We start from the raw sequence: 13,668 nt of genomic DNA, 5'->3' as shown, positions 1-13,668 counted from the left end.
TTTCATGTAAATGATTCACAAGGATAATAAAGTATCTAAGTCCTTCAAGAAAATGCTGTAATTTCCTGGGTGGCTCAGTTGGTTAAGTGTCGACTCTTGATTTCGGCTCAGGTTTTGGTCTCAGGATTGTGAGCTCAGGCCCCATGTTGAGGAAAGAAAGGAAGGAAAGGAAGAAACAAAGAAAGAAAATGCTGTAACTTCCTATTTCCATTTCAGATATATTAAGTCATGTTTGTTTAGGAAATTAACCTATAACTAATTTGATTTTTACTGTCAACACTTTTTCTTAATATTCATTTGTTTTAACAGCTTTATTGAGATATAATTTACTTCCTTTAAAAGGGCACAATTCAGGAGTGCCTGGATGGCTCAGCTGGTTAAGCATCTGATTTTTGATTTCTGCTCAGGTTATAATCTCAGGGTCATGAGATCAAGCCCTAAATTGGGCTCCACACTGGGCATGGAACCTGCTTGACATTCTCTCTCTCCCCTTCCCTTTGTCCCTCCCTATCCCCCTGTTTGGGCGTGCACTCTCTCTAAAATAGAATAGAATAGAATAGAATAGAATAGAATAGAATAGAATAGAATAGAATAATGAAATGAAATGAAATGGCACAACTCAGTATTCAGTAGTTTCCAGTATATTCACAGAGCCCATAGCTAAATTTTACGATTTAAAAAATGTTAAACATCTAAATTTTACAAAAGTCATTAACTTCTTATTCAAAAATACAATAAAGAAGCCTGTCACAATAGGTCAGAGAATGGTCTAACTCTGTGCCTTTTGTCCTAGGACTTTAGTTTTACTTCCTAGCATCTTATTTTTAATAGAATATTACTTTCAAATTTCATATGCAAAATATAACTTGTTATACTGAATACTGGAAACTTGGTACCAAGGCCTGAATTTAAACCATATGACAACCCAAAAACTAGGAAAAAGGAAAGTGAAAATACTTGAATTATCATTCTATCTCTATTGAATCAATTGATGGGTTTTATTGCCTTTTTAGGGATGGTGGTAACTCTTGTTTTGGCATCACAAAAACATAATCTTTAACTAGTAATGCTATTCTCGGAAAAAAAGAAAAAAAAGCACACCTGATATGGAAGAAATGATTTGTTGATTTTTACAACATTCAGAAACAACTTCTTGAGAAGTATCTTTTTTATCTTGTAGTCAGTTCGAAGATTTGAGGCAAAAAAAGAAAACAGAAAAAGAATTTCACAAACAGAAAAAAATAAATGTATGAATGCAGATTTTTAGATATTGTGTATTAAAGGTAGTAGATTGACACCTTAAGAATTTAATTTTTAAAAATTAATGATAATTTCTGATTTTATTATTATTCATATTTATTATTATTCATTTATCATTATTCATTTTATTATTATTTAGCCTACCTGGATAATAACAGACTTCTAGCAAACAGGCTGCCAATTCTAGAAGACTATCTAGCAGTAAAGTACCTCCAAGGTTTTCTCAAATGGATATGCACCATTTACATCAAAAAGCATCTTCCACAGGCTTAACCTCATTCAGATAGAAACAAAAACTAAAAAGTGAGATGCCTTTTTATGACCTATTAGATGGGTAAAGATAAAAGAATTACCTAAATCACAGTGATGACCAAAACAAAGGCTCATATGTGAGAAGATACTCATTGAAACATTATTTATATGAGAAAAATACTGGAAACCACCTAATGCATTCAACAATAAAAGAATTAGGTAAATATTTTATGGCACAGCTTGAAGAAGGAATATGCTTACAAAGTACTTTTTGATGACAAGGGGAAACGTATGGCATAAGCAGAAATCAAAGTGAAAAGCAAAGGATACAAAATACAGGTAAATTCTGTTATCCAAATCCAATCCATTCTTATAAATGTGCTGCACAGATACCAAGACACTTTTTAAATGGGGGAGAAAAGGTGCCGCAGCCCAGCCCATCTAATACCCCCAAACATTAAACAATTCTTAAACATCTAAATAGCTGTGCATCAAGGATTATTAAATATAAAGCATTTTAAACATCACTTCTTAATTAACATTCATTTAACCCATTAGTTTATGTGCATATGCAATAATACTGACCATAGCAGATAGAATACTGATACTCTACTGCAAACATATACTATAAGTAAACATATAGTATAATATAAATAAATACTATACTATCATGTAAGTATATACTACGATGTACATGCTATATACATATATACACACTATATATGTATAAACTATACTATGTAAATAAATAACGAAATAATATGTTAAAGAGACAGTCTAACTGGAGAATGTCCAAAGGTAGCTAAGCAAAAAACAAACACTTGGACCCATGAAGGGTTAAATTCTCAGGGAAGATAGCAGTAATATTTGGAAGATTAAAGTTCAGATAATGAGGGAAGACACTTGTACTATATACTGTATCAGACTATGTAAAATGTGCAAAGGAAGACTGAAAGAAAAATCATCAAATGTTACTTCTAGGGGCACCTGAGTGGCGCTGCTGGTTAAGTGTCCAACTCCTGGTTTTGGCTTCGGTTGTGATCTTGGGGTCTTGGGATCAAGCCCCACATTGCGCTCCGCACTCAGCACAGGGTCTGCTTGAGTTCCTCTCCCTCTGTCCCCCCTCTAAAATCTTTTTAAAAAATATTACTTCTAAGTGGTATGATAATTTCATCTTCTTCATTGTTTTGCTACATTACCCAAATAGTCTATAATGATCATATAGTATTTTGAAACCATATCAATAAATACTATTTTAAAATAATACAAAATCAGAGGTTTAAAAAAGCACTTGAGGGGCGCCTGGGTGGCACAGCGGTTAAGCGTCTGCCTTCGGCTCAGGGCGTGATCCTGGCATTATGGGATCGAGCCCCACATCAGGCTCCTCGGCTATGAGCCTGCTTCTTCCCCTCCCTCTCCCCCTGCTTGTGTTCCCTCTCTCGCTGGCTGTCTCTATCTCTGTCGAATAAATAAATAAAATCTTTAAAAAGAAATTAATAAATAAAAATAAAAATAAATAAAAAAGCACTTGAAGGTTCTGAACACAGTTCTAAAACACAGTTAGGAAACACTGTTTCCTAAGATCATAGAAAAGAATTTCTATAACACAAAGGTCAGAGCACTTACATGAATGAGGAAGTTTGTCAGGCAAAATTCCAAACAGTTCCTTCAACTTTCTGGACACAGCTACATACACCCTTCCCACACCAACCCTATCTAGTCCTCTTCCTAACTCCACTTCACCAGCCGTAGCTCCAGGCTTCTCGGTCTTAGGCATGAAATCCAGTGAACGCAATTAATGGCATAGAGAACCCAAATTCAAAACATTATTTCTACTGATTTAGGATGTAGTCTATGGTATTTTGAACAAAAATTTCTATTATGTTTTAATTAAGTTATCATAAATTCAATTTAAAGTTTAAAATTTGTAAAGTACATACTAGGGTCGAGGATAAGAACCTGAGATGAGTAACTACTATCACTTAAAATTCACGCTGAATCACTATTGTGAAGAAAAAGCCCAGATATATTAAATGTTGCAAAAAAATATGAACTTTAAAAATTAAAGTAAAATAATGTTTTACCTGGGTCTGTATTTGTACTTGCATCCTGACACTCTACAGCTTTCTTTCTCACAGAGGCCATGAAGTGCAATCCAGCTGAAGTATTAATATCCTCTTGTAGCATTTCTTAAATATAACAACAAAACATTGAAAGCAATTACTGAGAAGCCAACTAAATTTACCTAGAGTCCAGAAGCAGAGTACCTAACTCAAGGGAGGTGAGGTATGCGGTGCCAAGATGTTATCAAAATTGACTTTCTGAATGAGGTGCTGCCTACGTTAACTCTCAAAGGCAGCTCAGTGAAATCAAAACCGAAATTGTGGAGGATCCTGTATGTCCAGCCTAGAAACCTAGACGTTCTTCTGGCTGATGAAGATGCAGTAGAAAATGTTAAACAAGAAAATGATATGGTCAGACTGATGTTCTAGAAAAACCACCCCAGCCAGTGTAGGGAAAGCAGGTTCAAGTGGCTTCAGACAGATAAGGATGCTACAACAGTTCAGATCAGTACTCCAGTAATGGTGGGAAATGGAGGAGAGATGATAAATTTACAAATTACAAAGGCTGTAAAAGAGACAAGACCTAGTTACTGACTAGATGAGAAGGTGGGGGAAGGCAGAATTCAGATAACCTATCTTTTGGGGTTGAGTTGGTGGTGACACTAATGGGGATGGAGAATGAGGAGAAAAAAACAGCTGCTGGGGGAGAGACAACAAATTCGGACTGCACATGCTGCACTTGAGGTAATTTCCACCTACACAGAAAAGTTCAGCAGCAAGTAGAATCCAAGTCCAAAGTCTATTATGGGACTTTGGGTTTAGATGTGGATTTTCCTGGGATATCATCCAGGACAATTAAGTAGCATAAGAGATTTTCAATTATGACACATTATAGTATAATAAAATAACATATATTTGGTCTTCATCCTTGGTTCTAAGCACAGAGTTCCTTAAATCTTTGGAATTTCCTGAGTAATTTCCATTGTTATTCATGATGTGCCCCTTTTGATCATATCTGAGTTTATGCTAGTGAGGTGACTCTTGACAGGCCCCCTAGATAGCTTCAGGATAGGTGCTGGTGACCAGAGGAACAAACCACATGATCAGAGGGTTAGAACTATCATCAGCCTCACCCCACCCCCACCTCTGGGGAACGGAGAGCAGCTGGAGATGTAGTTCAATCATCAATGGCTAAAGATGTAAACAATCATGCCTATATAATGAAATGTCAGTAAAAATCCTGAAACAGTGAGGCTAAAGGGGTTTCTGGGTTGATGAGCAAGGGGATGTGCTGGGCATGTGGCGTAACCAGAGAGGGTGTGGAAACTCTGTGCCCTCAACCCCCAGACCTTCCTTTATGCATCTCTTCCATTTGGCTATTCCTGAATTGTATCCTTTATAATACAACTGTATTCATAAGTAAAGCACTTCTCTGAGTTCTGAAATCACTGTAGCAAATTAGTAAACCTGGACGGTGAGTCATGGGAATTCCTGAATGTGTAGTTGACTGGGTAAAAGTCCAGGTTTATGGGGACTCCATTTGTAGCTGATATCTGAAGTGGTCTTTTGGGCCTGAGCCATTAATCTGTGGGATCTGTGCTAACTCCAGATTACTGTCAGAATTGAATTGAATTATAGGACATCAGTTGGTGTCAGAGAATTGGAGAATTACTGTTGCTTGAAATGACACAATCCACATCCACTGAAATACTATGCAGTCATTTAAAATGACATTGTAGAAGAATATCTAGTGATACAGGAAGATATTTACCTTAACACTAGTATGTAAAAACAAGCAAGGTATAAACAAGTAGAAGAGATACTCTTTATATATATATAAAAAATAAATAATAAATAATAAAAATACAGATTTATATCAAGCATAATTTCTTAACATGATTATTATTAAAATATAATTGTTAAATAATAAAAATATAAATTTATACAAATGCATATAAATACATATATATCTGTAAATACAGATATTTATATGACTGTAAATACAGATACATATTTGTATTTACAGATATATATGAGTGGAGATATTTAAAAAATAAACCTTGGAAGAATATTAACACTGGCTATCTCTAGACAGAAAAATTATGGGAGATTTTGATTTTTTTGGGGGGGGAAGAGTTTAATATTCTTCCTATTCCTTATTTGTATTAGCTAAATTTTCTCCAGTGAACATGTATTACCTTCACAAAGCAAAAAAACAAAACAAAACACTGTTAAGAATGTTTTAAGATAAGTAAGTGGGAAAGAATAGCAGATGGGTTAGGAAGCTGAGAGACAGAAGCTAAGCAGGTCAGCTGGGAAAAAACTGCTTGGTTTAGGCATACAGAGGCTTGATGCAGGAAAGTGACACCCAGAAAGGGAGGGAGGGGGGCACCTGGGTGGCTCAGTAGGTTAAGCGTCTGCCTTCAACTCAGGTCATGATCCCAGGGTCCTGGGATCGAGCCCCACATCGGGCTCCCTGCTCAGTGGGGAGTCTGCTTCTCCCTCTGCCTCTCCACCCCCGCTTATGCTCTCTCTCATTCATTCTCTCTCAAATAAATAAATAAATAAAATTTTGAAAGAAAGAAAGAAAGAAGGGGGGGGAGGGAGGGAGGACCAGATCAAGGAGTAAGTGAAGGAAGGGTGTAAAAAGGTAAGGGATAAAGCAAGGGTAATTTTCAAGGTAAAAATCTTGACCAGTCAAGAGAATGGTGATATCATTAATAGCAAGATGTCAGTTTAAAATTTGGACATGTTAGGGCACCTGGGTGGCTCAGTCGGTTAAGTGGCTGCCTTTGGCTCAGGTCATGATCCCAGGGTCCTGAGATCCAGCCCCTCGAGGGTTCCCTGCTCAGTGGGGAGTCTGCTTCTCCCTCTGCCCCCTGACGCCCCACCCGTGCCACTCATGCTCGCTCTCTCTCTCCCTCAAATAAATAAAATCTTCAAAAAAATAAAATAAAATAAAATTTGGACATCTTAAATCTCAGATGAAAGCAGAAAAGAAAGATGAGAGAGGGTAGATGTATATTTGAGTGTCATCAAAAAAATTTAAGAGCTGAAGTCATGAGAATATTTGTGTACATGTGTATGAAAATTACTGAAGAGAAAGTCTTGGGGAACACATGCATTCGGTGGCAAGAAATCAACTGACCAACTAGAGAAAGAAAAGAATTCCCCATCTTATAAACAAGCACTCTTTTTTCTGAATTGATTCCTTACTTTAATGTGCATGTACTTTGTATGATGAATTCAACAGGCATGTTCTTCCATAATTTCTGTTCAGGCCTTATATATCAGTACCTTAACTGAGATTCTAATTAATTGTGCTGCTCTACTACAGGGATCAGCAATTTTTTTCTGTAAAGGGCCAGGCAATAAAGATTTTAGGCTTTGCAGACTATGGTTCCTCTGGCAACAAGTGAACCCTGCTGCAGTGCAAAATCTGTCAGAAACAATGTGTAAATAAATGGGCATAACTGTCTCAATAAAACTTGATTTACAAAGGGGCGCCTGGGTGGCACAGTCACTGAGCCTCTAACTCTTGGTTTCGGCTCAGGTCATGGTCTTGGGGTCATGAGATCAAGCACCATCTCAGGCTCCACGCTCAGAGGGCAGTTAACTTGAGATTCTCCCTCCTTCTCCCCCTGCCTCTGCCCCTCCCCCTACTCATGTGCGCGCATACACGCGCACGCTCTCTCTCTCTGTAAAATAAATAAATAAATCCTTAAAAAATTTTTCATTTATAAAAACAGGCATGGTCTGGATCTGGCCTGTGGGCCACAGTTTGTCAAACACTGCTCTACCAGATAACATATCAAAACACACACACATATACACACACTCCATTTTGTCAAAGATAAAATGAAAATAATTTAGTCTCATTTTTACATACATAATTCTAGAAAACCGATTTTAATCTTGAACTGAGACACTACATTAATCATGCTTATACATACCAAAAGGAATACTGAAGTCATCCAAAGGCTGGGAACCAGGATGTTCTTGTTGCTCCTAAATGAATCCCCAAATGATCAATCTCTGATTGCAACTCAAAGACATTCATTATTTTGAAAAAAAAAAAAAAATTAAATACCTAAGAGGATTCTTGAACGTTTATGTATAGGCTTGAATCCATTCAAGAAATATTTATTTACTCTATCAAAGTAACTCACAAAGAAGTTCACAAAACTCACAAACCAAGCACTAAAAAGGAACATTACCAACTTACTGCAGTTACTAAGTTACAGTGTGCACTTCTCCCTGCAGAGTAGCTTTAACACCCGAATAGTCGCCCCACCCTAGCAGAACTGCTCATGGACTCAACAATGGGACTAAGTGCCTCCAGACAAGCTCTTGAGGCTTACTGAAGTGTGCTTTTAAAAATTCCTTGAAAACAAAACTGTTTGTGTTGATTTTATTTGTTGCAAAAATAGGTAAATAGTCACCAAACTTAGAAGGAATGTTTGAAAAGATCTGATTTCAATATATAGGTTACTTAACAAACCCATGTGTGGGAAATGCTGGAGATATCTAAAAGAGATCAAACTATAAAAGGAGTAACCCAAAGAACATATATGACATACATTAAGATGTCACAGAAAAAAGCAAGGAGTGATTTCAAATATAAAAAAGTCATACAGGCAGGTAAATCAAAAACTTGCTCTTCACATTTGCAACTATATGTCCACTACTCCATGGAGGAATGCAGCAGGGCTTATGTACTTAATGATGTAAAGATTCTCCTGGTCATAATCAAAAGCTTCCAGCAATCAGAAAACTAGATAAACCACAAAGACATCCCCAACTTTTTGTACATGCAGACCAGGGAGGCACGTATAGTACTGTTTCTGTACCTTGGGTTTCATGACTATTTCTGAATCATTATCATTCACAAGGGAACCCCCTGGGTGGAAAGACACACTTGGTTTTCTCTTTAATTTCTCTGATCTTTTTTCTTGCATCTCTTTCTCAGCTCGTCGTCTTTGTCTGTTAAAAACAAGAGAATAAAACACGTTACTATTTTAGTAACATCAGTTTTTCACTTATATCATGCAATATAGGGAGACAGTTATCAAAAGTATGCCAATAAATTATTTTCAACAGCATATAATTAAATTAGCAAGATACTTTGATAGAAAGAATTCAAGCAAATAGAAGCAAATGTCAGGGACACATGAAAGTTATTTTAGTTCCTCTACTACCAAACTGACTTGTCTGTGTTAGTCACTGGACTCTCAGGTCAGAGTCACACGTTTTAGGTAATTTTCAAACTCTCTTTTCTACAGACTCTGAACTGACCCCAGAAGGCCTATGGGATCCCTCCAGTCACCCTTTTGAAGAAGTTAAGGACACTTAAGTCACCTCAGCGGAATCTCAGCAAGGAGGAAAGAGGGCCCAAAAAGTTAAGGAGAAGACTTACTTTGACAAGGGAATACCTGAAAAAGATGGAAGGAAGGAACCATTTCTGGAAAGAGTACTAGTAGGAGATTTTAGGGTCTGATAAATGTGAAATTCCTTTTTTTTTTTTTTAATTTATTGAGAGAGAGAGAGAGACAGAACATGAGCAGGGGGAGAGTCAGAGGCAGAGGGAGAAGCAGACCCCCTGCTAAGCAGGAAGCCTGACACGTAGGGCTCAATCTCAGGATCCTGAGATCATGACCTGAACTGAAGGCAGACGCCCAACTGACTGAGCCACCCAGGTGCCCCTAAATGTGTAACTCTGATAGTATTTTCTAGACTCAGTAGTAATCTACCAGTCAATACATTTTGAATACCCATTATGAGTAAAACACTATAAATGCTCTTCATCAGAAGTCACAACCTTGCTTTTTACATGCATGTTTCTTAGTGTCCTGAAACAATTCACATCACTTACCCTCCTGCTTCTTATGTGAGAATCTGGAGGATATGGTAAGATGAATAACAATATTACTTCGATGCATTAGATAGTACATGGTATATTGTATGAGATACCAAATATTTGTCCTACAAAAGAAAACTGCTCATAATGTAACAAAAAAATATAAAAGAATTTTCCAGCCTATGAATTCCAGTAAAGAATTCCTTAATAAAATGGAAAAAAATAATATTTCTCTCTCACAATACAGAATTTTCCTCATCACAAGATGTGTTCAAATGCATGACACTTGATTAGAAAACTGAATATGCAATTGTGTATAGGCTGGGAGGCTGAACCAGTAACTTTCACCTTTATAACTATGATATTTAAACTAATAATACATTTGCAGGTAAGTGATATTCTCAATATAAAATTTCATTTAAAACTTGCCTTTTTTTACTGTCCTTTTCTTGTCTCACTTCAGATGGTTCTATTTTGACATTTAGAAGCCGAAGTTGTCCAGAATCGCCTTGTTCAAATAAATTATGTGTTAGTTTCTCTTGACTTTGTTTGAATGCAATGAGGTTTTCAAGTGGAATAAGTTGTGGGTTTTTGTACTAAAAGAAATAAAGCATAATAATTAAAAATTACAAACTTCGATTATGTAATATGTTAATAAAAATTGAGAAAAGCATTCGTTTAAATTAAATAAAACTGTGCAAGAGATAAAACATGTCAAGGTAACAAACTGATTTGGCCTGATAAGATGAGCATCCAGACTTAAATAATAAATGATTTTAGAGGGCTAGAAATTCCAACTGAGTCATCTTATTTCAGAAACTAAACTAGAAGTCCTAATCTTAATTTCTTTTCTATATTAAAAATCTTCCTTATAATTATAAATAAAATACATAATGTCTAACATTTGACTTAAAATTCTTTCAAACAGGTAGGATACAGAGAAGTGGAGATTATGCATTGCACAGATTAGCAGTATGTTGATAAATACTGACATCGGGTGATGTAACTTCACTATACCGTTCTAATAAAAACATTTCTTTAAATCCCTCTCAAAATGTCTACTTTTCCATACCTTTAATCCTTTCTTTTCTGTTCATAATATGTTCAGAATAAAAGAAGGCATAAGTCCTTCCTCTAGAGAATGATCATTTCTTTTCCCAATTCTATCTTCAAATCTTAAAATTAAAAGTGCACCAGAGCATGAATTATTCAATTACCTTCCTAAGATGGTACTACTGACTTACAAAACTAGAGCCTCAACAATTTAGATTTCAAAAATCAAAGTTTACAACTTTAAAGAGGATTCTGTGGGTTTATAAAGATTCAACCTTTTTAAGTACTTTAAAAATACACCATTTTTTAAATATATAGACCAACTATTTAGAGACCTGGGTCTATTTAACAATTTTACACTATAACGGATTTGAAGGCAATCATAGCACAATTACTAAGAACATTAAATAATGCATGTGTACACACATACACACGTGCCCTCCCTTTCTCTCAACACACACACACACACACACACCCGACCCACATGAACATGAATACTGGTCATTTTACTTATTTCTTCTCTGAGCAGAAGAAATACCTATGAAAAAGTCTCACAAATTCTAGTATTGGTGTACAAGACAGACATAAAAGCTTTAAAATACCTAATTACCATTTTAAACAGGAATTTTATATCTTATTTCCAATAACAGAAGCATTATTTTTATTTATTTTTAATTTTTTTAGAAGCATTAATTTTTAAAAAGAAATGCGTAAGAGCTTTTATGTGTAGTATTTATGGTATGAAAAATGCAGGACTGCTTTTGTATATCACTGCAAAAATCATTACCGTATTTTCTGGGAATAAGCATGAATGAAGTAATGACAGTCTCGGGTTTTTTCTTTCTTCTGCTACAGTTCTGGCAGGTACTGAGGGAATTGCTACTGATGCTCTTGAGGCAGAGGAAAATACATAAGGAGGTTTAAGTTGCAGGTGCAATAACGGAAGTCCAAAGGAATTCTGAGGAGATATCTCAAGGGGCCCTGGCTTAACATCAAGTAGTTTTCCTGGTTTTATAAATACTGAAGACTCCTGTTGAGGTGTCAAGTTTTCTTGACCAACATACTGATCCAAGTTCACATGCTTAGGGATTTCTGTAATTACAGTTTCTGCCCATTTCTTCTGTTCAACCGCTTTTTTTATGGCTTCTGTATTATAGTGGCTCAAATTCAAATGGGACACTGAAGTAGTGTGCATTGTTCTCTGTGGCGAAGGAGGCTGGAATGAATCAGAAAATCCCCAAGCCTCTTTTGGCTGTGGCAGGAGCCTGAAGGGAACTTGTGGAACATTTTCTGTATGGAAGGAAAAGGACTTAAATTCATGCTTAGGCTGAAACTGAAGCAAAGGAAAACCATCACCAAGTCTGAAAGTTTTTGCAGCTGGGATAAGTCTAGGTGTCTTCGGAATGGCAGCAGATGGAGACAAAAGGTGGAGGGGAGTATTTCCAGCAGGAGCCGGAGACAGTGCAGTGGTTGGTAAGCTTTGAGACGCTGGAGTTAATCCTGTACTGGGAGGCAGGCCTTGTAATTGACATACAGGAACACTCCCATGTGGTACATTCTGGAAGAGAAAAAAAAAGCTATTATGTAAGTTTAGACATGATGTTCAATGTTTTGGAGGGGGTGGAATGTAGTAACTGCCAAAAAGTTATTTGCTCAAATAACAAAAAGCCAACAACTGAACTCCTAAAACAACTTTAATGGTATCTTTAAATGTATTACCTGTAAATGACCATTACTATCTTGATCAGACAGCACAATTCCTTTATGGCGGTGTGGACTCTTCTTGCCAGGCTCTGTCGTGTACTCTCCCATGGACTGTGGTTTAATAAAAGATCTTTCCTTAAAATTTCTACTGGTGTCATCAACATCACTACTCCCTCTTGTGGGGTTTGATACTTGACTTCCCACCAAAGGCACAGGCTGAGGCTGCTGTAGAAGTGGATGTATATCCGGGAGGTTAGTAACGGACGAGCCTACTATTTGCATTAGGCTCATGAAGTTGATCTGTTGCAGCTAGAATGAAATAAAAATTAAACATTTTAAAAATATAGTGAAAAAATCTAAAGAATCAACAACAATCATATGAGTATTCCACAACAGTCATACTTTTGTCTTAATATCTGTCAGACCCATGAATGCTGAGCAGGAAGCAGAGCTGGGAGAGATTTTTTTAAAAAGGAAAAAAGAATACCTTCCTGTTTTCAAGGAGCTGTCAACTGGAAAAATAAATTCATAATGAGACTTGGGACTATCTATAAAGCAGTTTACATAAACATCCCAGAGATCATAAAGGAGTGATCTGATGGAATAAGGATAATTAAAGAAGTCCTAAAATGAGTGTGTTGTGATCAGGTTTTCAGGAAAGAAAAAAGCAAAGATTAGCAAATAGGTGAAGAGTTGAGGAATTCCCCTGGAAAGGCTGACGAGGTAAAAGGCAAAGGCATGCACCAGTGGTTGACAGACTGGGGCACATTAGAATCACTTGAGAAGCATTTAAAAATCCCCATGGCCAGACCACATCCATGCCAATAAAATCACAATATCTGGGGATGGAAGCCAGGATTGGTATTTTTTAAGATGACAAGGTGTTTCAATGTGTGGAAAAGCATGGGAACCACTAGCATAAACACTGGCTTCAATGGAACAGGAAATTAATAGCAGCCCCCAAACTTGAGCATGCAATCACCTGGAGGACTTGTGAAAGCACTCTTTGCTGAACCCCATCCCCAGAGTTTCAAATTGTAATAGGTCTGGGATGGGGCCTGAAAATTTATATTTCTAACATCTAAGTGATGCTGATGCTACTGATCCAGGGACCACACTTTGAGAACCACTGGACTTATCAGAGTACAATGGGAAAAGAGGGCAGGTAAAAGCTGGTGGTGGGTCTTTCAAGCCCTACCGAAGAATTTGCATTTAGTGAAACATACTGGTAGGGAAACACTTCAGGTTAAAAAATGTAAGTTCCCTTCAAATTATTAAAAAAAAAATGCTTATTACAGAAAAAAAAAACCAGAGAAACATGAAAAAGAAAATAAAAATCACTCATTATCCTATCCTCAAAGATAACTAATACTGAGATTTATAGCGTATTTCCTTTTACTCTGTATTTTTAAAACAAGACTGATTTCATATTGTACAAATTGGTATCTGAAATCTACTGAACACTTTAAAACAGGAAAG

At 36.5% G+C, this 13,668-nt stretch overlaps 1 protein-coding gene across 15 annotated transcripts in view; it reads right to left on the bottom strand.

Moving 5' to 3' along the window:
• Positions 1-13,668, bottom strand: part of CPLANE1 (ciliogenesis and planar polarity effector 1) — a 140,686-nt gene that overhangs the window by 42,873 nt on the left and 84,145 nt on the right. For all 15 annotated transcript variants that reach the window (XR_004624326.1, XR_004624325.1, XR_004624323.1 and 12 more), the window contains 7 exons: positions 12,205-12,498; positions 11,273-12,043; positions 9,862-10,028; positions 8,426-8,558; positions 7,529-7,583; positions 3,597-3,701; positions 1,102-1,173 (listed from right to left, as the gene is read on the bottom strand). Coding sequence is in view for 9 of the 15 variants with exons in the window: in XM_034657000.1 (XP_034512891.1) it covers positions 1,102-1,173; positions 3,597-3,701; positions 7,529-7,583; positions 8,426-8,558; positions 9,862-10,028; positions 11,273-12,043; positions 12,205-12,498 (1,597 nt within the window). In the remaining 6 variants the exon portion in view is untranslated. The remainder of the gene's footprint in view (positions 1-1,101; positions 1,174-3,596; positions 3,702-7,528; positions 7,584-8,425; positions 8,559-9,861; positions 10,029-11,272; positions 12,044-12,204; positions 12,499-13,668) is intronic.

Source organism: Ailuropoda melanoleuca, chromosome 3, assembly GCF_002007445.2.
Source record: "Ailuropoda melanoleuca isolate Jingjing chromosome 3, ASM200744v2, whole genome shotgun sequence".
NCBI classification, from domain to species: domain Eukaryota; kingdom Metazoa; phylum Chordata; class Mammalia; order Carnivora; family Ursidae; genus Ailuropoda; species Ailuropoda melanoleuca.
This window is presented reverse-complemented; position numbering and strand designations above follow the sequence as displayed.